The 25,838-nt window shown below is 45.3% G+C and overlaps 1 protein-coding gene across 1 annotated transcript in view; it reads left to right on the plus strand.

Moving 5' to 3' along the window:
- LOC138265288 (deoxyribodipyrimidine photo-lyase-like) overlaps window positions 1-16,142 on the plus strand; it is a 32,177-nt gene extending 16,035 nt beyond the window's left edge. The window contains exons 9-10 of the mRNA XM_069212888.1: window positions 11,231-11,390; window positions 11,978-16,142. Of these exons, the coding sequence (XP_069068989.1) occupies window positions 11,231-11,390; window positions 11,978-12,132 (315 nt within the window). The 3' untranslated portion in view covers window positions 12,133-16,142. The remainder of the gene's footprint in view (window positions 1-11,230; window positions 11,391-11,977) is intronic.
- The last annotated feature ends 9,696 nt before the right edge of the window (window positions 16,143-25,838 follow it).

A 25,838-nucleotide genomic window follows, 5' to 3' on the forward strand; every position in this document is an offset into this window, starting at 1 on the left:
TCCAAAAGATGTGCAACTCCTGTGGGGTGTAAGGTCTCTGACTCAAAAGCTTTGAGTAAATCTGCACCACCGGACTGAGGCAGTGAGGGAAATGCATGCAATTATTGGAATACTCCTCATATGGGCTTGCTACCTTCTCCCCAAATAAGAAATTGTGGCCCAAGCTGGCTGCTTGGTAAATCCGTAGCAGCACTAGAATATTTAACGACCTAGAAGTAAGGGGCCTCCAAAGCAAAGCTTCGGGTGTATTACATGAAGTCTGATGGTGTCAGTGGGGTCTGGCAGTGGTGATAAATACCCGCCGGTGGAGCTTCTGCCCTTCCTCAAATAATAGACCTGATTTGTAAGTTTGCATTCCCATGCAGTACTGGCCTGTTCCCTTCACAACACTGGCTCCTTACATCAAATCCGTACAAGATGGCCAGTTGGCCAGTATGTATACCAGTTTTTTTTTTTCCTTGCTCGCCTTCATCGGTGTGATGTCTTTGGAGGGAATCGCTGTCCTGCCCACGATGTGCTGTGGGATTGTCATTGAAGGGCCACAGTGGCCTCTGCAGGGTGTTCACTGCCAAGAGGTAATGAGGGTGCTGACGCGAAAACCTCACTTTCTAACGGATAGGGATTAATTTGTGTAAACCAGCTCTGCCCGAGCTTTGATGTCCTCGAGTACTGCGCCTAATATATTTGTATTATTTGTGTAACTTTTGTGCCTCGGATATCATTATCCTGAGAGGTGTAGCCCTCTGTATAGTTATAAACAGACACATTTCAACACATATATTAGGTATATGCTGTCCATATATCTATCTTCAAGTGTATGAATGGTAAAAAGCAATATATTGTTTTTCCCTCAAATTTGCAAGAAGCTGTACAAGACTTTATATGGGTTGACAAGAGCCCAAGGCATCATTTGTTTAAACTCTGTACTTCTTCCTCTTAATTCTTAAATGTGGCCGACACTGAAAGGTATTCTCTAAATACAAATTGCACGCACTGCTAGTTAGACAGACATCCAGTTCAGAATAAGGCATGGGTTTTCCAAAACTGGTAGGAAAACCTTTCACTAGAGATGTTCTGAAGCTGTCATGCCCCACTCAGGATACCCAGTCATTATCCCCTTTCACTTGAACCGGAATTTTATTGTAAAAGCTGAACAGCAACTCAGTCGTGAATGCGCGTTGTATTGCGAAGAATGAACATATCAGTATGCTACTAGTATCTGAATGTGCTCCAGATGTTCACAAGACAATCCAGGCAAAACATGCCTACTGCAAGCACACAGAGCCTGTGGCGGTGTATGAACCATAAAAATGATCAGAGACGGGTTTGAACCTGTCTAGCATATAGCCACACAAGCTTGCTTGCATTTATATTCAGTCTCGTGAAGATTATTGCATAAACTGGAAGTTTATCTTATAAATTATTAACCTTCCGTGCTCTTGAAGCTTAAGGTCTTACCCCAGAGCTACCTGCCTACTTTTCAACATCAGGCAGATGTGACAAGGCTGTGATCTTAATTAACCCTCCTTTTGGAGTTATGTTTATTTTGAATCAGAGGTTGAGCATCAAGTCATCTAAATGGGCCAGTCACAGTCTCATTCGCCTTTAATCTGGCATATTGACCCACTGATAGTGTTTGGGCTTGTCAGTGGTAGAGTTCTACATAGTATCATACATGAGTTTGGATACTTCATCGATACACACGCGTACTCGCGCTTCACGTTGTGACTCATTGGAAGGTGGATTGATATAACTGATATCAGCAGATAAGTTGCTTAACGGAATTATTCTGGGATTCGCTTGTAAGGAACACTTATGATATAGGACGCATCTACATATATGTTTAGCCCTGATGAAGTCATTGGGAAACTCCCGGACGAAACACGTGTTAGCTATCAATTTGGATGCGGCTGCTAAAATTTAAATAATAAGCTATATCATCCTTTGAAGAATATGATTGAACCTTGATTTGAGAAAATCTGGACTGGCTATCAATTTGGATGCGGCTGCTAAAGTTGAAATAATAAGCTATATCATCTTTTGAAGAATATGATTGAACTTTGATTAGAGAAATCTGGACTTTGGATCATAGCAATCTTGGAACAACAGATCAATTAATTCTACTATTTGATTTGGACAGTGATACTGTAATTGGGGATTATGTTGGAAATAATCCTATTAATTTTCAGAAATATATGACAAAACATTACCTATGTATACTGACTTATGAGTACTATTATTTTTCATGTTATAATGAGTGCCTCTTGTACTTTATATTTGCAATAGTGCTTTTAGCATCTATCAAGACCTTTTGGGTGTGGTCTTTCAAGAGTGCACCATTTTGAGATTCGACATTCTTCGTTGATATTCACCTCACTACCCAGAGCGCCTAGTTTTCACCCAGTACAATACACCCACACGTAGTTAGAGCACTGTCACATAAGTGCCTGGGCAACTTCTTCTCGCCTAGCTTCTGATTTTACAGGGATGCCGCACCCTTCAAAGATAATTTAGAAAATGAACTCCTCATGGTTTTAGCCAAGGGCTCCAAGGAGAATATCACCCAAGGGGAATGCCCCTGGTGGGAATATAATCTCCGCACCATGATGATTGCTCAGTCTAGAGGGTGCTGCATCCTCTCAGTATCTCAGCTGTTCTACCAGATCTTCATCTGATGCAAAACCAGCTTCGCATCACCATTTTAAAAAGCTCAGCCTGGCATCGGATAATCATGCAACCATGAAGAACAATGAAGCAGCCGTGATCCACATTTAGAAAACACCCTTATTAGCTCTTGGGACACTGTCTGCGCTTGTGGAACAGGATTATTTGGCGAATTGTGGATACTAGATGCCATAACATGAATAAGCGAATAAAAGCATGTGCACCTCCTCACTCTACACACGTTTTCCTACGGGAAAAATAGAAATGTGCTCCTCATCACTTGCCATGGTTGCCATCCATTTTTCACCAGTGAAAAAATGTGAGCATAAAGATGCTTTATGGCCCAGAGGCACAGGAGTTGATCCCACCGTGCCACATCTCAAGAAAGAGGTGTCTTCCTCAACTCAACTTCGAAACCTCTTGGTAGAATGCCTAGTTCAGGCAATATAAAGCTTGGATTGCCATCGGTGAAGGCTAATGAGTAGTGAAACTTGTTGATTTCTGGTTGGCATCTTCAACTTTTGATTTCGGGAACAAGGGGCATTTTATCTACTTTTTCATACAGAACTTTGAAGTGGACATCCTGTGTAGAGAAAAAAACACTTTCTTTCCCTGCTCCTTCCTGCATCTCTTAACAATCACGACCCGGCATTCTAGGCTTTTGTTTTGTTGATGTCAGCTTACGTTTTGAAATCAATTGTGGCATCTTTTACCAATTGACTCCTTTAAGGTGCCAGAAGAATTTGTAGTATTTTAGATCTGTCATGCAAAGAGTCCAGGGGTATCCTTAATAGTGGACAGGGGCTTGTTCTAGCAATACCAGAGTGCTCTTTTAGAGGATAGTGTGGTCGAGCAGCATTAGGCTTATCAGAGGGGAGTGTTAGACATCTGCAAATCCACACAGTCAATTGATGCACACGACTCCATGAGGAGATCCACACCAATTTACAAAAATAACGAGTATCTTCATATGTGTTTTGGCACCAGAATCAGTTTGTTCAGGGAAGTATGTTTTGCAAGAGAAATCTTTACAGTTTTGGAAAGGTCGACAGTGCAATTTTTGGAATCTGCAGTGTTATCCCATGGAGGGAAAACAAAGACTGCAAAACAGGTACAGTTCAGGGACTTAAAAGGACAATCTACTGGGCTTTCAGCAAGTATTAGGTAACGGTCAGGACCACACCAATAGGTCACAGTGGGCGGCTGGGTGCAGAGATGTAGTACAGTGTTGGGTGCCCAATGTTTTTCATTGGGGTTTGGTCCTGTCAAAAACATGCTGCAGGTGAGGACTGAGGATTCGATCAGTGGGATCCAATCCCGAGAGGTCCGGGAACGTGGGGACACCTCAGGTCCTGTTATGCATAGGCTGGGGGGGATGCAGAGGTGTCTCGAGGTGTGTGTTTTTCTCCACTGGAGCACTTGCGGTTGAGAGGGTCTGCAGCTACGCCTGGTAGGCTTAGTCTCTGGAGGGCTGGGGAACCACGCTGACACCGCTGGTCCACTACAACCCACCTGTCCAGGTGCCAAATGGGCCCAATGGGTTGGCAGCTTTCCTTTGAGTGAAGTCAGATATGCACTCCAAGGGTGGTGGGCTTCTTTAAAGCCCCCTGCCTTGGAATAGAAAGTTGCAGGTCATCCTGTTGGGAGGGATGTTCTAACACCTGCCAGAGCAGACTTTGTTCCTGTCCACTCGAGAGCTAATGCTCTCACCCTTGGGGGTCAGAAATCTGTCTGTTGGTGGCAGGCTGGTTAGAACTAGTCAGCAAGCCCAAGGGTAAATGGTAGGTTTTTCAGGGGACACATCTAGGTTCATGTATTAATAAATCCATCATGGGCATCAGTGAGGGGTTATTAATACGAGATGTTTGATACCAAACATCCCTATTTTCAGTGAAGCCATCATGTAGCTGGGGAACTCCTAGTGACCACTGTCCAGCACATGTACTTAAAATGACTTCCTTTTTCACTCACTATGTCTGAGAATCCACAAAGACAAAGGGCTGCAAGGCAAGCTGTAGAGGTGACCTACATATATTGCATGCAGTGTTAGGGGATGTCGTGTTTCACTTTTATCAGCACCAAGACACGCCACCTACAATGGCAGTCTGCACGTGCTTTGTGAAGGGTCCCTGGGGGTGGCACAATACATGCAGCAGCCCTTGGGGGAACCTCTTAGGTGCCCATGCAGTAGGTATCCGGGGTACCATTTACTAGGGAATTAAAGGGGGTCCAAAAGCATTTCCACTGCGAGAACAATCGTACAGTTTTAGGAAAAGAGATCTGGCACTGGGGACCTGGTTAGTGGGAACCCCCGTGCACCCTCAGTCAAAATTACATTACGTACCAGGCATAAAGTGGGGGTGACCATGTCAAAAAGGGGGGCACTTTTTTACATTGGTGTCTTCAAAAATATTTCTAATGAGCTCTACTCTGTCTAAATGTTATGTTCGATGGCATCTGTCGCTGTAGATACGCATGTTTTGCAATAGCTCGCCATCTGGTGTTGGGCCGGAGTGTTACAAGTTGTTTTTCTTCGAAAAAGTCTTTCGAGTCACAGGACCGAGTGACTCCTCCTTTTGTCTCAATTGCGCATGGGCGTCGACTCCATCTTCGATTGTTTTTTTTCCACCATCGGGTTCGGACGTGTTCCTGTCGCTCCGAGTTTCGGAACGGAAAATTAGCTAATTTCGGAAGATTTTCGTCGGTATTGTTGCGTTCGGGATCGGCGTACTTAGATTCAACACCGCATCGAAGATCGAAGAGCTCCGGTGCCCTTTGGGGTAGTTTTTCGATCCCCCGTCGGGGCCTGGTCGGCCCGACCGCGTGCTGAAGAACGCCGATGGAACGGACCCCGTTCCGTTTCTGCCCCAAATGCCACAATAAATACCCCTATACAGACCAACACTTGGTCTGTAACCTGTGCCTGTCGCCTGAGCACAGTGAAGACACCTGTGAGGCCTGTCGTGCGTTCCGGTCCCGAAAGACACTCCGAGAGTTCGAGGAGCAAGAAGAGGAAGGTACCTTCTCGATCCAAGAATCGGACTCCGAAGGATTCGACGATACACAAACCGTGAGTAAGACGTCGAAAACCACACAGAGGAAAATTTACAAGGCCCAGGGGACGCCACTGCCATCAGGCCATGGCTCCACCCATAAATTCGGTGACCGACCGTCGGCACCGAAAAAGGCCCAAACAGTGCCGAGATCGTCCGACTCCGGTCGAGACACTGGCACGCAGCCTTCTCGGGACCGAGAAAGTGCTGGAGACAAGCCTCGACACCGAGATGCCGGTGTGGACACGGCTCGACGCCGAGACAGCGGCACCGAAGAAGATCGACGCCGAGAGGTTTCGGCCCCGAAAAAGAAAAAAGTCACCTCGGAGCCGAAAAAACACGCAGACAAGGTTTCGGTGCCGAAACAAACTGCAAGCGACCCAGCTTCAGGCTCTTATACAGAAGAGCACTCGCTAACCTCCCAAATGCAAAAGCATAGGTTTGAGGAAGAGCTACAATCAACTGATGTGGACCATACGCAAAAGCGTATCTTCATACAGCAGGGGACAGGAAAAATAAGCACCCTTCCCCCCATTAGACGAAAGAGAAGGTTGGAGTTCCAAACTGAACAGACACCACAACCAAAAGTGGTGAAAAGAGTTACCCCACCACCCTCTCCTCCGCCCGTGCTTAACGTCTCACCAGCACGAACTCCATCACACTCCCCAGCTCACACCACCATAAGCCAGGGTGACCAAGACGCATGGGACCTATACGACGCCCCAGTGTCAGATAACAGTCCGGAGGCATACCCTACGAAGCCATCTCCACCAGAAGACAGCACCGCGTATTCTCAAGTGGTGGCTAGAGCAGCACAATTTCACAACGTAAGCCTCCACTCAGAACAGGTCGAGGATGATTTTTTATTCAACACACTCTCCTCCACCCACAGCTCATACCAAAGCCTGCCTATGCTCCCTGGTATGCTCCGGCACGCGAAATAAATCTTTAAGGAGCCGGTCAAAAGTAGGGCAATCACACCAAGGGTGGAAAAAAAGTATAAGGCGCCTCCTACAGACCCGGTTTTCATCACTACACAGCTGCCACCAGACTCTGTCGTTGTAGGAGCAGCTAGAAAAAGGGCCAACTCTCACACATCTGGAGATGCACCACCCCCAGATAAAGAAAGCCGCAAGTTCGATGCAGCTGGTAAAAGAGTCGCAGCACAAGCTGCAAACCAGTGGCGCATCGCGAACTCCCAGGCACTACTTGCGCGCTATGACAGAGCCCACTGGGACGAGATGCAACATCTCATTGAACATCTGCCCAAGGACTTACAAAATAGGGCAAAACAAGTGGTTGAGGAGGGACAGACCATTTCCAACAACCAGATCCGCTCCTCCATGGACGCTGCAGATACAGCTGCACGGACAATTAATACATCTGTAACTATCAGAAGGCATGCATGGCTCCGAACGTCTGGATTTAAACCAGAGATTCAACAAGCAGTTCTCAATATGCCTTTTAATGAAAAAGAACTGTTCGGTCCAGAAGTGGACACAGCGATTGAGAAACTCAAAAAAGATACGGACACTGCCAAAGCCATGGGCGCACTCTACTCCCCGCAGAGCAGAGGGAATTACAGCACATTCCGTAAAACACCCTTTAGAGGGGGGTTTCGGGGTCAGAGCACACAAGCCAGCACCTCACAAGCAACACCGTCCAGTTACCAGGGACAGTATAGAGGAGGTTTTCGGGGACAATATAAAGGAGGGCAATTCCCTAGAAATAGAGGAAGATTTCAGAGCCCCAAAACCCCTACTACTAAACAGTGACTCACATGTCACTCACCCCCTCCACACAACACCAGTGGGGGGAAGAATAAGTCATTATTACAAAGCATGGGAGGAAATCACTACAGACACTTGGGTTCTAGCAATTATCCAACATGGTTATTGCATAGAATTTCTACAATTCCCTCCAAACATACCACCAAAAGCACAAAATTTGACAACACACCATTCCAATCTCCTGGAGATAGAAGTGCAGGCACTATTGCAAAAGAATGCAATCGAATTTGTGCCAAACACACAAATAAACACAGGAGTTTACTCACTGTACTTTCTGATACCAAAGAAGGACAAAACGCTGAGACCAATCCTAGACCTCAGAGTAGTGAACACTTTCATCAAATCAGACCACTTTCACATGGTCACCCTACAAGAAGTATTGCCATTGCTAAAACTACACGACTACATGGCAACTTTAGACCTCAAGGATGCTTATTTCCATATACCAATACACCCATCGCACAGGAAATACCTAAGGTTTGTATTCAAGGGAATACATTACCAATTCAAGGTACTGCCTTTCGGATTAACTACCCCACCAAGAGTCTTTACCAAGTGTCTAGCGGTAGTCGCTGCACACATAAGAAGGCAGCAAATACATGTGTTCCCATATCTAGACGACTGGCTAATCAAGGCCCATTCGTTAATACAGTGCTCAAATCACACAAATCATATCATACAAACCCTCTTCAAACTAGGGTTCACCGTCAATTTCACAAAATCCAAAATTCTGCCGCGCAAGGTACAACAATACCTAGGAGCCATAATAGACACATCAAAAGGAGTAGCCACTCCAAGTCCACAAAGAATTCGAAATTTCAACACCATCATACAACGCATGTATCCAACACAAACAATACACGCAAAGATGGTACTACAACTCCTAGGCATGATGTCTTCATGCATAGCCATTGTCCCAAACGCAAGACTGCACATGAGGCCCTTACAACAGTGCCTAGCATCAGAATGGTCACAAGCACAGGGTCACCTTCTAGATCTGGTGTTAATAGACCGCCAAACTTACCTCTCGCTTCTGTGGTGGAACAACATAAATTTAAACAAAGGGCGGCCTTTCCAAGACCCAGTGCCACAATACGTAATAACAACAGATGCTTCCATGACAGGGTGGGGAGCACACCTCGATCAACACAGCATACAAGGACAATGGAACGTACATCAAACAAAACTGCATATAAATCACCTAGAACTTCTAGCAGTTTTTCAAGCACTAAAAGCTTTCCAACCAATCATAGTTCACAAATACATTCTCGTCAAAACAGACAACATGACAACAATGTATTATCTAAACAAGCAAGGGGGGACGCACTCCACGCAGTTAAGCCTGCTAGCACAAAAGATTTGGCGTTGGGCAATTCACAACCAAATTCGCCTAATAGCACAATTTATACCAGGGATCCAAAATCAACTCGCAGACAATCTCTCTCGAGATCACCAACAGGTCCACGAATGGGAAATTCACCCCCAAATCCTGAACACTTATTTCAAACTCTGGGGAACACCTCAGATAGACTTGTTTGCGACAAGGGAGAACGCAAAATGCCAACACTTCGCATCCAGATACCCACACAAACAGTCCCAAGGCAATGCCCTATGGATGAACTGGTCAGGGATATTTGCTTACGCTTTTCCTCCTCTCCCTCTCCTTCCTTACCTGGTAAACAAACTCAGTCAAAACAAACTCAAACTCATATTGATAGCACCAACTTGGGCAAGGCAACCCTGGTACACAACGCTGCTAGAACTATCAGTAGTACCCTGCATCAAATTGCCCAACAGGCCAGATCTGTTGACACAGCACAACCAAAAGATCAGACACCGAGATCCAGCATCGCTGAATCTAGCAATCTGGCTCCTGAAATCCTAGAATTCGGGCACTTACAACTTACCCAAGAATGTATGGAAGTCATAAAACAAGCCAGAAGGCCATCCACCAGGCACTGCTATGCAAGTAAATGGAAGAGGTTTGTTTGCTACTGCCATATTAATCAAATACAACCATTACACACAACTCCAGAACATGTAGTGGGTTACTTGCTTCACTTACAAAAATCTAACCTGGCTTTCTCTTCCATTAAAATACACCTTGCAGCAATATCTGCATACCTGCAGACTACCTATTCAACTTCCCTATATAAGATACCAGTCATTAAAGCATTCATGGAGGGCCTTAGGAGAATTATACCACCAAGAACACCTCCTGTTACTTCATGGAACCTAAATGTTGTCCTAACTAGACTTATGGGTCCACCTTTTGAACCCATGCACTCCTGCGACATACAGTTCCTAACCTGGAAGGTGGCATTTCTCATCGCCATTACTTCCCTAAGAAGAGTAAGCGAGATTCAAGCGTTTACAATACAGGAACCTTTTATACAACTACACAAGAATAAGGTCGTCCTAAGGACCAATCCTAAATTTTTGCCAAAGGTTATTTCACCGTTCCATCTAAATCAAACAGTGGAACTTACAGTGTTCTTTCCACAGCCAGATACCGTAGCTGAAAGGGCACTACATACATTAGATGTCAAAAGAGCATTGATGTATTACATTGACAGAACAAAAAACATCAGAAAGACTAAACAACTATTTATTGCATTTCAAAAACCTCATGCAGGAAACCCAATATCAAAACAAGGTATAGCCAGATGGATAGTTAAATGCATCCAAATCTGCTACCTTAAAGCTAAACGACAGCTGCCCATTACACCAAGGGCACACTCAACCAGAAAGAAAGGTGCTACCATGGCCTTTCTAGGAAACATCCCAATGCAAGAAATATGTAAGGCAGCCACATGGTCTACGCCTCACACATTCACCAAGCACTACTGTGTAGACGTGTTATCCGCACAACAAGCCACAGTAGGTCAAGCCGTACTAAGAACATTATTTCAGACTACTTCCACTCCTACAGGCTGATCCACCGCTTTTGGGGAGATAACTGCTTACTAGTCTATGCAAAACATGCGTATCTACAGCGACAGATGCCATCGAACTGAAAATGTCACTTACCCAGTGTACATCTGTTCGTGGCATCAGTCGCAGTAGATTCGCATGTGCCCACCCGCCTCCCCGGGAGCCTGTAGCAGTTTGGAAGTTACCTTCAATTATTTATATATGTATCATCTCAACCTTAAATAGGTGCATACTTAGTCACTCCATTGCATGGGCACTATTACTACAATTCAACTCCTACCTCACCCTCTGCGGGGAAAAACAATCGAAGATGGAGTCGACGCCCATGCGCAATGGAGACAAAAGGAGGAGTCACTCGGTCCCGTGACTCGAAAGACTTCTTCGAAGAAAAACAACTTGTAACACTCCGGCCCAACACCAGATGGCGAGCTATTGCAAAACATGCGAATCTACTGCGACTGATGCCACGAACAGATGTACACTGGGTAAGTGACATTTTCATTCTCTGGCACAGGTTCTCATTACTTGCAGGTTTTGAAATACCTTCAGGTTAAAGAAAATATTTAAACCATTATGTGACTATTATTGATACACCGGGACCATTGTCGCTTAAATTAGAGGAGATTGATGGGGCAAAAGTACATGAAAAACTGTGCCTCGCTCAGACCACTGACAAGAGGTCTCTTAGTTATGTATAGGTGTCATTTGAAGTACAAATAAAACATTTGCCACTCCATGCTGATGAATCCTGCATCAAATGTGTCATGAATTTCTTTGTTCTCCATGCAGCTCCAGATGGTACACGAGGGTAAGATGCACGGATTCCTGAGAATGTATTGGGCCAAGAAGATCCTAGAATGGACCAAGTCTCCCGAAGAAGCACTCCAGTTCTCCATCTATCTCAATGACCGGTTTGAGCTTGATGGCCGGGACCCCAATGGATACGTAGGTCAGTAAAACTGCATCTATTCGGATGTCGATTTTTGGTTCATTGTTTAACTCTAACGAAGGAAAAACATGTACCTACACAGTGGACATAAAGAAATTTGGTCCAATTCATTGACCAATATTATTGGCTCTGGACATCTTGTTCCTGTCACCATTTTATTCAACACTTTGTTGAAAAGATTACTGTACACATTGATCGGGTGGTCCGAAAGATCTGGCTCTAGTGTTTTGGGAGGGTATGTTGGTTTGAGGTTCAAATTTGAACATTATTTTTAAGTGACCATAATCATATAACTATTATTTAGCTGTGAACTGTCCCGCATAGTCTACTCTATTTGTTTTGCATTTATTTTAATTTTACTGGTTAAAGCATTATACAGATGGATTCCAGTGTGGTGTCAATTCTCGCTTCATAGAAAGTTTGCATCTTTTAAGTAAAAATAGTGTGTAAGTTGTGTTTTGCTGTCAGATGCCTGCATTTGTAAGTAATATAATTCTGACTTAAATTCATGCCTTCTTGGTAGTCAAGCTTTAGTCTGGAAAATAGTCCAGCATAGTCACCCGTTTCCTTTTGTGTGTTCACACTAGGGTGCATGTGGTCGATTTGTGGAATCCACGACCAAGGATGGGCGGAACGTGAGGTCTTTGGCAAAATCCGTTTCATGAACTACAACGGCTGTAAGCGGAAGTTTGACGTGGCACAGTTTGAGCGCCAGTACCACCCTAAGAAATTTGCTAAATAGTCTGCTCGCTGATTCACCCTTCGTTCCCCTACCACGCATGGAAGTGTGCATTAGGAATCCCTCGAAAGATGCTGTTGTGCTCAATTGTTGAGATGAATGATCCCTCTTCTTAAATAGCAGAAGGCAGCTGGGGAAGCATCACAGGGAATCAGCTACTTTTGTGTAACCTCGAAGCTGGACTTCATATTGAACTTTTTTTTTTTATACTGGTTATGTACAAACTTATTTTTATATTTTGTAGGGGTTTGTACTTTTTGTATGTCCGTAGAATTGCAGGGGATGCGTCAATATTCTACTTTAAAGGATTGTTTAACCCTTGTTTTATTTGTGTGGCCTCTACAGGTGCTCTTGAGATTTCTATACTTTAAAAATGGGACCCAGCTTTATCAGAGACCCTTCTCAGCTTTTATAAACCCATTTCCTCCAGTTGGCAGTGATCACAGATATATTGGCTGTAAACATTGATAACTACAACAGGTAGAGCCAGCCCATGAGATGTAGGTTTCAGGGCTGTTTTCTCCCTATAAAGAGCAAACACTAGCAAACAAATAGGAAGTAATGATTACCAAGAATCCATTGCTGCCCTAGCAGTCAGTCCAGGTCAGTGATCCACCATTAGAATGAGCTCTGTGTTTGTCTTATCATGAATTAGAAGGTTCAAGGAAAGCAAAGTTTTCATAAATAACTATGGTATACATTTAAAAAAAAGCTTTTTTTTTTTTTGTTTAAATTAAGATATACCTGCTAACATAAGGAGTGAGTTAGGTTTTTAAACTCCCTAGAATACCTCCCACAACCTAGAGCCCTGCTCGATGCACTTTTATGATTTGTAAGGTTGAATAAGATGTTATGGCTGCTGATCATTTTTTTCAGACCGGAACATCTGTAGTAATTGAATTTGACTTCACTCGCCTTAGGTGGTGTCAGATACCCCACCTTCAGATTTTAAATGCACGAAAGCTAGCCAGCTCCTGCAAGTGTCCCAAGCATACCACCTGCTGGTTTCACTCCGTACAGTGTGGCATAAGAAATACTTTTAATGCTCTGAAATCAAATTTAGCAATTCCTCTGCTATGTTAATGCCCTTTTCGTCTTTTTTTTTTTTGGTCCAGGTTCCCCCTCACACACAGTGCAAATGCAGTTTGATTTTCTAAATACATGTACGGTATTGTACGATTTGCAGCTTTTTTTTTTTTTTTTTTTTTTTTTTTGGGGGGGGGGGGGAATTCAGCAAAACTAAATATAAAGAAGTGTTACATTGTTGGGAAGACAGGGGTTTGTACTTATATCTGCAGCAGCTTCAAAGCCCTTTTGCCCGTGTACATTTTCTGAGCCTTTACAATGACAATTTAACTCCTTTAGTAAATGTAATCATTGGTTTCTAGTTGACGACCAGCCAGAAGACCCTATTATAAGAGAAAGAATCCGTAAGTGGCGTAAACTTTTTATATAATTATGTCGACGTATATAATGGTGTTTCATACCACGGATACTGTTTAAAACCTAGTGCTGGGGGACTTAGGCAGTCTCTTCGTGCTGCCACAGAGCTGCTGCGCCCTGTCTCCCTCCGCTTGTGTCTACGTGTAGATATAAGTCCTGAGATTGCACGATTACTCTCTTCGTGAAAACAGCTGCATACGCAGGATTTGGTTACGTTTGACGTACATCGTCCTTTTATTTCTCACAAGAAACTTCTATCTGCCCTCTTGTGAATTCCTGCTGAACATTTACAGACGATGTGTTGTTACAGGTCGGGTGTTGGGTGGTGACCCACACACCCAGCAGAAAAATGAGCCTTCCAACGTTGGATAAAAATACCACCTGTATTCATTGAGCGACAAACAGTCCCAAGAGGCGACTGCAGTCTCCTGGCAGCTTCTTTGAGAGTTTTAGCTATTCCAGGCACCATACGTCTTACAAAACATATCTAAATGGTCAACTGGACTGTGTACCGGACCCTGTAAGGACAGTGGAGTGATGTAATCGAACACCTAGAATATTTGGGTTGCTTCGCAGTGTGCGATGAGTAGCATAAAGCGGTGATTGTTGTAGTGTGCATTGTGAGTCACTGTTAGGAAACTTGACCCTGTGCCTTAATTTTCTTAACTTTCACAGCCTTGGATGGGTAAAGTTTAGGGCTCAAAAACATGCAGACGGAATACGTCATTAGGTAGAATATCTTTCTGCTAACAAAATGGTCTCTTCCATGAAGGCTGCAACAACAGTTGTCGGGTACTCATTGTTCAGTTGCTGCGGTGTATTATTTTATGGTCTTCCAATAGTAAATGTTATTGTGTGTGGTTCCCTTTTGTGTATTCAAGTGTGGTCTATCTCAGGTGCATGCTGTCCCCTCTTCCTCCAGACTTTAGGGGTGTCCCTAGACACTTGGCAAGCTGCCACACAAAGCTTCCAGCCTAAGAGTTAAACTTTTGTGCACAGTGAACAGCACTGGTTCTGCCCCCCCTCACGGTGTGCCCACTATTTTTTCCACCACAGACCTCATCTGTATGATACATCAAGCATCCCTTCTTCACTTAGATTTCAGTGGGATTCGTATCATCGTCCTTATTCGCCTTATGTCTTTGACTACCAGATTAACACGGTTCTGTGCTTTCCTTGGTCTCTGTCACAAAGATGACCTGCATGGTTATGCCTCACGGGTGACACCCCTGGACTCTGTAAGCCTCGCTGACAGGGAATTCTGAACTCTGCTTCACCCTTGGCCTAAAAAGTTTTGAGTTTGTAGCAAGGAGTCTCAAAAGGTTCCCCCCCCCCCCCAACCCCACCATCTAGGAAATGTTCCCTTGACATTTCTTTCTGCACATGATCTACTCCCACTTGGAAAGGGCATGTTGGACCACAAGTGCAGGTAGTTAAGAGCAGCAATGCATGGGGGGGGGTCTCATTCGGAGTGTCATATGCCTTATGCTACAGTGCATTCTGAGGAGCACTCTCTCCCTAGTCAGTGGTCCACATGCCAGCACACCCTTGTGTCCTAAATGCACCCAGACATATGTGGTGAATCAACCAGTTCTAATATAATCTAGTGGAGTTTCCCTTGAGTCATTCCAGTTGTGCAGTCTCCTTTGCTTCAGCTGAACTAGGCTTAACCAAGCCACTGCATCAACTTTCTTACCCAAGCATCAAAGCAGATGGAAACACAGCTTGGAGTGCACATCTCTCACTTTTTTCTCTGGACGCCCTCACCCTCCTTGTGATCAGGGTGCAGTTGTTCTAAACATAGATGTCTGCTGAGAGTGAGAGAGGCCCTCTTTAATCTTAGCAGCTCTGGACACCTGCTATGGTGTAGCCTGCTTTCATTTCCAAATTAAATATACATTCACCTCATGGCGATTCTGTGATCCCTAAGTTTAATGGCTTCCAGTGTCTTTGTAGTTCCTCTGACCTGGTTGTGGCGGGATGGATACTGATGTGTCCCACTCACAAACATGAACCAGCCTTTATTCCATCTGACAAGAGGTCCTGTTCTAAGAGGCTTAGTAGCCCACCATTTCGGTGGATTTTCCCTTTGACTCATCGAATGTCACTCACTATTTTTGTTGTTGGAATACAAGTGTGGTGCCACCATGGTCATCTTCAGGTAAATGGTTTTTAGTTTCTACTGGACTCCCTCTCCACATTAACTATTTGGATTTGGACTCCCGCTTTAGCAAAACAGAGTTGTACCGCAGAGACAGTATCTCGAATAACAGAAGAATCCTAAAATGTTATGTGGACCATAAATGGCGGCCACCAGTATTGTGACACAGAAGAAAACATGGAGAAGAATTGGGGGATGGGGTTATAATTAGGTGGACCTAACATGGACCACTTGTATAGTTCGACTCCATTGATATTTTGTTTGTTTGTTTCTGGATATCTGTTACCAACTTTTTTGTTTTTATTTTTTAGCCAACATGTTTACATGATACAAATGGATTACTTGTGATATCTGTAAAAGCATTGAGCTGTTTTGTTACAGGTTTGAAATAAAAGTTCTTCATTTATTGTGTGAGCCTGGGTTATTGTGACTTACATTCAGTATCCTGCTTCAATGTTCAACCAACATTGCTTACAGAATTCAATAAGAAAGGGAGTGTAGGTTAGGATTTGTGAAGTGCAAGCTCAGAAAAAGTTAAGTTTTCTCAATTCCATTTGGTGAGCCATTGGCACCAGTGTTGCCATTTACCTCCACGATTGACAGCAATCCACTGGGTTTCAGATGATGTCCAGTCATCCCTTATGGACTCGCCTGTTTGGTGACAAGTCTAATTCCACTTTAGAATGTTACAAGGAGAGCAGGGCTACTGGACACTCTCTGTGCTCCTCCCCACCTTACTGTTCCTTTTGCAGATTTGGTAAAGCTCTCCCTTACAACCAGCTCAGCAAGGGACCCAGCACTTTTGCGGTCGAGGCCATGTTGCCGACCATTCCTGTGGCCGAGGTCAACAGGCTGCCCAGTTTACTGCCCCCTCCTCCCTACCTACAAAGCCCCTTTACCATGCCTTTAGGGAAGCACAGGCAACTGGTTGGTGACAGGATCCAATGATTCTTCCTGGGGTGAAAAAGTTTGGACAGGTGTGTTCTGCAGATTGTTCACAGGAGCTATGCCTTACCCCTCCTCTCAACCCCGCTGATTCCTCACCCTCCCCTCACTGACTGAAAGAGTACCATCTCTCCATTAATCAGCAGGAAGTGCAAGCTATGTTAGCTAAAGAGGCTGTCAAGAGGGTGCCAGCAGTAGAAGTAGGACCTGGCTGTTATGTCCGCTACTTCTGGTGCCGACGGAGGACTTTGTCCTATTTTACATCTGTGCCTCCTCAACACCTTCCTCTGGAAAGAGAAATTCACAATGCTCACCCTGCCACAGGCCTAATCTACCCTCCACCCTGGAGATTGGATGATGGCATTGGACCTTTAGGATGCCTATTGACATGTACCTTTCCTGCCAGATGATATGGGCTCACCCAGTGCCCTCAGGTGTTCAAGAAAGTGGTGGCAGCACACCTTTGGAGGTCAGGGGTGCCAGTCTTTCTCTACCTCAAATGGCTGTTGAAGGCAGACTCCCCCAGGCAGTCAGCAATCAACTCTGGACTACTACAACTCTCCTGTCATCTTTGGGATTCACTATCAGTGCACCGAAATTACACTTGACTCTTTCTCCGATGCTCCCCATCTTCTGAGCCATTCAGGATACGGTTCAGTCTTGTGCCTTTTTCCTGGTAAAGAGACTCAAGGGCATTCTGACTATGATCCTGATCTTTTAGTCTCGGCCCTAGATTTTAGTGAAGTCAACTGAAGCTGCTGGGATTGAGGGCCTCGATCAAGACAGATGGCATAATTAAAATTGTATTGTATTAAATCATTTATAAAGCGCATTCCGGCCAAAGCATCGAAGCGCTAGGCAGACTACAAATAAAGAGAGACGAACACCAACTATCCCTAAAGTTTAATTTGCAAAGAGACAGATTTTAAGACTCTTCCTAAAGAGGAAGTGATTTGATATTTGACGCATCGAGAGAGGCAAGCCATTCCATAGTCTGGCTGCCTCCACCGTAAAAGCCCGATCTCCCCATCTCACTTTTTTACAGCGTGGTACCTTGATCAAATATTTTGAAGCTGATCTAAAGTGTCTTGGGGGTAGATAAAACAACAAAAAAGATTTAAAATAATCGCATCCCTCAACTGCAGGGCTTTGTGATGGAGGCAAAGTGTTTTAAACATGATTCTCTTCCTAATAGGAAGCCAGTGTAGAGATATCACACATCTCTTACCAGAGATAGTATGAGGAAAATTTAAAGTTAAACGGCTGCTGCATTCTGAATAGACTGTAGTTTATCTAAGGCAGATTTATTCGCATTAAGCAGCAATGAGTTACAGTAGTCCAGTCTAGATGTAACCAATGCCAATACGACCGGACGTCTAAGGTCATCCTCTAAAAGATATAACATTTTCTTAAGAGTTTTTAATGTCCAGAAACAGACCTTTACCAAGTGATTAATCTGTAACTTAAACGACAATGAGTCGTCGAAGATAATGCCCAAATTTTTGCCGCTGGCACAGGCGACGGACAACCCCCACAGGCGGGAGGCCACCAGTTGTTGTCCCAAGGGGAATCATTATAGCCAAAACACATAATCACTGTTTTGTTCCCTTTGAGTTTAAGCCAGTTGCAAGTCATCCACTTGTTAATCTCTAACATGCAGCGTTGGAAATTTTCCTTTGTGTCCTTTATATTATGGGAAATAGGGACAATCAACTGCGTATCGTCTGCATAAGAGACAATCTGGGCCCCAAATGAACGAACCAGGTTAGCCTAAGGTGTCATATAAAGATTAAACAGTCGGACTAAGCGAAGATCCCTGCGGGACACCACAGGGTAGTTGGAAAGGAGAGGCCCTATAATTCCCGCATGCTACCGTAGAAGATCTGTTCATCAAGAAAGAGCTAAGAAGTTGCAAGGCCTTCCCTCTCACTCCAACTTGTGCCAACCGGTTACATAAAATAGAAGGGAGATGGAGTCAAACGCTGCTGATAGATCTAACGGGACCAGGATCGACCCCTCTCCCAGATCACCTCTTCTCCGAATCATGTCTGTCATGGAAATAAGTGCAGTTTCCGTACTGTGAGCACCCCGAAAGCCATGCTGTGAAGGATCTAGTCCACCGTTATCCTGCAGGAAGACTGACAACTCATAGTTGAGATGTTTTTCTAATATTTTGGTCAGCCCCAGGAGTAAAGAAATCGGGCGAAGATTAGAGAGGTCTGACACCTCCTTCCCCGGTTTCTTTATGAGAGGAATAACAGTGGCCTGTTTCCAAGTTTCAGGAAAGATTCCTTCCTGAAGAATTTCTGCATACACCGGTTATAGAGCCTCGGCCTCCATAAGACCATCAGTGGCAATTATTGGACCATGATTCAGGGTCAGTGGCAGATCCCTCTCCCTACCTCACTCAGAGCTGACAGATGCATCACTTCTTTGTTGGAATGACCACCTGAGAGACATGGAGACCAGAGGCTCTAGTTTCATTTAGAGCCCTGGCTCCGTATTCACCTTCTGGAGCTGGAGGCTATCCACAACACTGGTACATGCGCTCACAACACTGGCAGGTGATACCACAACAAAAAGGTAATGTAGAGTCACAGACCCTGTACCAAGAGGCTTCGTGCCTCTCAAAGCGACAGAACAACCAAAGAAATTTCCTGGACGTGTACCATCTGTCTTGATTGTTGAATGCCATGGCAGACGCACTGAGCCACCAGCGCCTATCTGATCGCGGATGGCAGTTACACTCTAATGTGGCACAAGATCTCTTCTGCAAATGGGGGGAACCTTTTCTCACTCGGGTAACCACTGCTGAGAACATGCGACGTCACGCTTCTACACGCTGGAGTTTCCAAGGTCTCTCTCACTCGGAGACATGTTCCACCTTGAGTGGAACTAGGGACTCTTCTATACCTTTGTGCCGATACCAGTCATTCCCAGTGTTCTCAAAAAGATCAGGATCGGCCAGACCCAAGTCATTCTAGTGGCTCCGGATTGGTTATAGAGTATGGTATCCAGGACGCAGTGTATTCAACCTCTGATCAGGCAGCCCCTCCATGAGGATCTGCTGTCACAGCAGTAAGGCAGGGTTTTGCAACTGGCTTTCACAATCTCCACCTCGATGCTTGGAGATTGAGAGAGGACTTCAGAATGCCTTCAACCTTCCTCTAGAGGTGGTTGATGTCATCTTGAAAGTCAGGCGACCCTTGCTGAAAACTGTATATGCTCGTCGTTGGAACCAATTTGTGTTTTGGAGTGGCACACACTAGATTTACCCCTTTCAGGGTAGACTATCTGATGTTTTGCCTGGTTTGCCCTAGCCAGCTAGGCTTTGCTATGGGCACAGTTAAAGGTTACCTTTCAGTGTCTCCCAGATCAGCCTTAAGTCTTCAGTTGTTATACGTTTTTTGAAAAAGTTAACTTTTTACCTCCCTTGGTCATGCCACAGTAGGACCTTAAATTGGTTGTTACATTTCTGATGTGCACCCCATTCACGCCTCTTCCCAGCTGCCATTTAGAACTTCTTACCCTCAAGCCTGGGTTCCTCGTCACCACTATATTAGGCAGCAGGTGAGTGAACTCCAAGCTCTGTGTCAAACCGCCTTGCATCACCTTCTTCCCAGACAAACTGTTTCTGCATTCACGAGCATCTTTCTTACTAAAGGTTGTGATGCTACTCCATGTCTGTCAAACCATCACCCTGCCCGAGTCTAAGGCGGAGAAAACCATTGCCTGCTGGATCGTTCTCCGCATTAAGTTCTATTACACATGGCTAAAATTCTGCCTATGGAAGACTGCATGCTCATTCGATCAGGTCCAAAGCTGCAACCACTGTGTTAGCACATAGTCACCGTCTGAGACATTTTCCAGGTGACTGCAGAGGTGCCTCCCCATGAGGTACCATTGCTTGGATAGACAGGTCTGACAAGACTGGCATTTTGCTCGCTCGGTTATGCATGACTTTCTGGTTTGAGTCCATCCTCAGACTTACCTCCAATTAGGTACTGCTTTGGGATCTATTCAAAAGGTGAACAATCTGAGACTAGAAGTCTCTATCGGAAAAACAAGTTACTTCCTTTCAGTAACTGTCTTTCCAGTAGAGGCCATCCACAGCTTCTTTACTGACCCTCATGTCCTCCTTGTTCTGTGATTGGATTATTCATTGATAACATCCCAAATCTAGCAATCTGCACTCTGGCCACTCCAATTACCTTTTTTGGGGGCTCAGCCACTGTCAAAAGCACCTGTCAGAGTGTGGGAGTGGTACCTACATAGGCTGTGCACTTTTCCGGAGTGGAACAACACTGGCGTGCATAGGTACTGTCAACATTTAGCAGAAAGGTTGCTGTCACCCTCTGCACTAATTTGTCTTGAAAAAAGGTGATGCAAGGCAGTGGGACTGACAAAGCTTTAAGATCACTCACGAGAAGAGCTGAGCTGATCAGGATGAGAAAAACCACCATCAGAGTTAGGAGACTGCTGTTTTCTGTGTAATGGCTCAAAAGGGATACACATAAGGAAGGTAAGGACCAAATTAAGGCCCCATTGTAGCATCACAAACATGTTTGGAGAAAACATGGACCAAACTGCTGAGAAAATGCATCACAACCGGTGATTTGAAAAAAGACGGCTGGGCCAGTAAATGCGAAAAGGTCACAAGGAAGCCTTTAATAGGTCCCAATTCAAGTTCCTTTGCTGGACCAAAAACAAACAGTATCACCTCCAGTTTGGCGTGCAACAGGACCGTATTACTGATGCCAGAGCAAGTCTCACACACAACCTATTGTCCAGCATGAACAGAGTCCACAGAAGGACACCTGACCGTAAGGATAATATCCACTACTTTAGGAAGTAAAGTAAAAAAGTAAAAGTAAAAAAAATCCTTCAAATGGATTTCCCCAGAGACCAGAAAGACAGTCACCCATGCACTCATCAGCAGCAGACTAGACTACAGTAACACCCTCGACACTGGCACCACACTCAAACTCACACACAAACTCCAGAGAATCCAGAACACAGCCGCGTGCCTCGTCCATGGCCTCCCCCGCCATGAACAAATCTCACCACACCTCAAAACCCTTCACTGGCTCCCTATAAACAAGAGAATCACATCCAAGATCCTCATCCACGCACACAAATCCCTCCACAACACCGGCCCTACATACCTCAACGAAAGAGTGAACTTTCACACTCCCACCTGCAACCTCCGATCAGCTAACCTCGCCCTAGCCACAGTCCCCTGCATCCAACGCACCACCACAGGAGGCAGGTCCTTCTCCTTCCTCGCCCCCAAAACCTGGAACCCCCTCCCCACCAACCTCTGCAAAACCAAAGACCGCCTGCTCTTCAGAAAGAACCTCAAAATATGGCTGTTCGAATAGTCAACTGCTGCCACTCCATCTCCTGCATGGAGGTGTAGAGGCTCGGGTTCAAGACTCTTTCCTGCTGCAGCAACAGAACATCCACCTGAAGTGGCAGCCTAATTGGAGAACAGATGCTCATAATCAGAAGTTCCAGGTACCACACTCTCCTGATCCAGTCCAGGGCCACCAGGGTTACTTGGACCCTGGTCTTCAGAACTCAGTGCAGGAGTGGTAGTGTTAGGAAGACATACAAAAGAGCTGTGTTCTACTTTAACCGGAATGCATCAGCAAGAGAGAGCCTTCTTGGGAACTCTAACACACAAAAGTCATGCACAACCTCCAGGTGTAGCTGCAATTCATGATCCACTAGGTGTAGCTGGTTGAGTTCTTGCCCCCTGGTATTTAAAGATCCTGCTAGGTGATTTACAATAAAAGATGCCATGGCAACCCCGCCACAGGGACTCCTGCCCCCAGACTTCTACCCTGTCTTGTATGTTGAAATAGCACATGGTGATGGTGTTGTCTGTGAGGCTTCAAACCAGCCTCTCTTTGATGGATTGAAGGAAGGTTTTTAATTACAAGCAAAAAGTGTTCACTGGTCCAAACGCAGTTGAGTAGCCACCACTGCAGATAGTTTGCAGTCTCCTCAGAAATCTGGATGAAATACTACAGGTACCCTTGGTCCTGGGCACACTGAGACTTTAGATCCCACTTCAAAGCTTGCATGTGCCATCTGGCAAGTCAACGAGGAGAAGGCCAAGATACTTTGCAGCCATTCTCACTGCAACTCCAGAATGAGACTGAAACATTGGGATCATAGCCAGAGCATCCTGGTCTTGTTGATCTGGTGGTAATGTCTGAAAATGCTCTGCATCCAGAATAGCTCTGATGAAAGGGAGCCTCTGCGAAGGAGTCAGGTGTGACTTCCGCATGTTGATTGTGAACCCTAGCAATTTAAGGTTTGCCGCCATCCGGAGGTGGTCCACGACTGACTGTGGCAACCCCACCAACAGCCTATCATCGAGATAGGGAAAGACTGGTACTCCCAAACTCTTAAGGTACTCTTTGACCACTGCAGTCACATTTGTGAACACCCAAGGGCACTGATGAGTCCAAAAGGAAGTATGGCAAACTGAAAAGGCGTGTGGCCCACCTTCAACTGAAGGTAGCAGTTGTAGGACACAAGATATGAAAATAGACGTCCTGCAGGTCTAACCCCACCATACAGACTTCAGGATCTAAGGCAGAATGAACCCGGGCCAGCATGAGCGCTTGAATTTGTCATTCTGCAGGAGGCAATTGAGAGGTCAAAGATCTAAAATATGATAAGACCTATGCCATTTTTTGGCACAAGGAAATAACAGGAGTAACACCCTGTTTCGATCTCAGAGGCCGCTCCTTCTGTCAATAGCTCCTTTCACCAAAAGAGCCTGAACTTCCTGGAGCAAAATGCTCCTCTGAATGAGCTGTGATGTGGATGGAAGATTTGGGGGGGATGAAAAGGAATGGCAGGGCTTAACGTTGTTGGACTATCTACAGGACCCACCAGTCAGATGTTACACCTTTGTGGAGAAAATAAATTATGCCTCCCATGGGGTGGTTGTGTGCCGACAATCACAAACTGAAGTGGTTAGGAGGGTGTTACCCAATGGGTTGAGAACAAGGTTTACTGTCCTTGGACCCTAAAAGAACTGTGGTACAAGTTGAGGGTGGAGGGCCTTGATGCTATCTGGAGGAGAAACTTTTAGCGATGCCTTGAAAGGTGTAAAATTGGTGGTGATACTGCCTTGCAGGTGAGCAAAGACCAAGGGAGTGTACAGTGCCTCTACTCTTTTAGTAGTGCCTGAGAGTGAAGTCTGCTTACTGGCCAGAGGTGAGACCTGTCAAAAGGCATATCCAGGTGTGCCGCCTGAACTTCTCCAGAGAAGCCTGTGGATCTCATCCATGCATGGTGCCAGAGTGCCATGCTTGTGCCAACCACTGCCTAAACAGTCAGTCATGTCCAGGCCTGACTGGATGAGGTACTTGGCTGAAATAATGACACAGAGATTGATCATTGGTGGACAAAGGTCGACTAGGGTAAAACAGAAGGTAAAAGATTGTGTTAGCAGTACCATGAGTGATAACAACAGATTTTAATGAACATTCCCCTTCGACTAAGCCTGAGGCTAAAATTGGAAGCGTAATACTTCAGTCTAGATTCAGTGACAATTTTATACATTTCTCAGTTGATTATCACTCAAGGTAAATTAAGCTAAGTGTGGTGAACATCACTACAAACACTCATTGGATTCTAAAAGCATTTGGGGGAAATCACAACCATTGATTAAGGACAATGGTGTAAATGTATGCCTGATAGAATGCAAGAGTTTCTTCATGACTAGAAACCTAGACATTTGTAGAACAGCATTACACTGTCCCAAGACTAATGGTCTGGTAGAACAAGTAAATTATCTGGTCAACTAATGTATTCAAATGGCTTGTGTATCTGAAAGAGAATTCTAGCTGCAGATTCCTTACCTTTGAATTTTCCAGGTGTCAGACTGGATCTGGAAGATTTTGGCATGAACACTGCCCCTGGACGCTGTCAGGTAACTTAGTTCAGTTCTGCGTGGCATCGTCGTGGGTGCCAGAAGTGACGCTGCAGTCACCTACATAGGTGCCACCCAGGCACAAGGACATCAGTTATTTTCTTTCCACACCTGTTAGCGCTTATTCAAAGAAGAGCTATCCCTGTCTCTTTTTGACATTTTTTCAAATATTTTTGTGAAGTGTATTAATGTCATCTAGAAAGGTAGGATTTAAGCAGTGTGCTGCCTGTCATCGTACCACGTCGGTAACGGGCACGCGCTTTGTGTGCTTATTGTGTCTTCAGTGCTACCACGACTTGAAGTCGAGCTCGGCTGCCGGTCCATGGTGCCCAAAAGCTTTGTGGGAATGGTCCCTAAAGCTGCTTGTGGCCCAGTAGTGAGCACCAGTTAGCACAACTCTTTGGAGGTCTTGGTCTTGATCAAGAAGAAGGTCGCAGGACTGCTCCAGGAGCCTCAAGTCCTCTTCATCTCACTCGAATTTCACTGGACATTCGGGAAAGAGGCAAAAGAAGAGGAAGAAGTTTAAGAGGTTTTTGACTTCTCTTTGTCCGTTAGCTGACGTGACTAGTTCGGAACATTGGCATTCTAGGCCCGGTTCCGCGGAGCCGTTGCCAGGACCGACTTAGTACCTCCCCTCATTTCCGGGAGCTGTTGAGACTAGTGCTCAAAAGGAAAGTTTTACAAGACCATGCGCTGTGTACATGAGCGCGCCGACCCCTCAGGAGTGTTTTCAGGCTCCGCAGGTTCAGAGGAGGCCCCATCAGGTCATTTCAATGCAACCGTCTCTGGTCTGATGCCCATGCTCCTGGCGCTGTCAGCCCCATTCTCATCCCTGACAACTTGGAGTCGGAACGGCGCTGATCAGGCCCACTGGTCCTAGATCGTTGCCTCAGCATTTTCTCGAGCAGCCAAGCATGGGAGAAGAGTGGGAGGGGGCCACCTGGCCCTTTAGAATGCCAGTTAAGGCACCCCAACATCTATGGACTGGTATAAATAAATGGAAGAGGACAGTGGTCTGGACACATCTCCAGATACTGGCTTGCTCTCTCCAACCACCCTGACTACGGAGGAGGGAGCATCCTATGCAATGGTGGTGAAGAGGGCAGCTGAAGACCTTGACCTCGAACCTCCTTCTGTGGCAGTCAAGACTAACCTCTTGACTGAAGTGCTTCAGCCTGAGACTTCCTCATCTGAACCCCTATTGAC

This window comes from Pleurodeles waltl, chromosome 11 (assembly GCF_031143425.1).
Source record: "Pleurodeles waltl isolate 20211129_DDA chromosome 11, aPleWal1.hap1.20221129, whole genome shotgun sequence".
In the NCBI taxonomy this organism is placed as follows: domain Eukaryota; kingdom Metazoa; phylum Chordata; class Amphibia; order Caudata; family Salamandridae; genus Pleurodeles; species Pleurodeles waltl.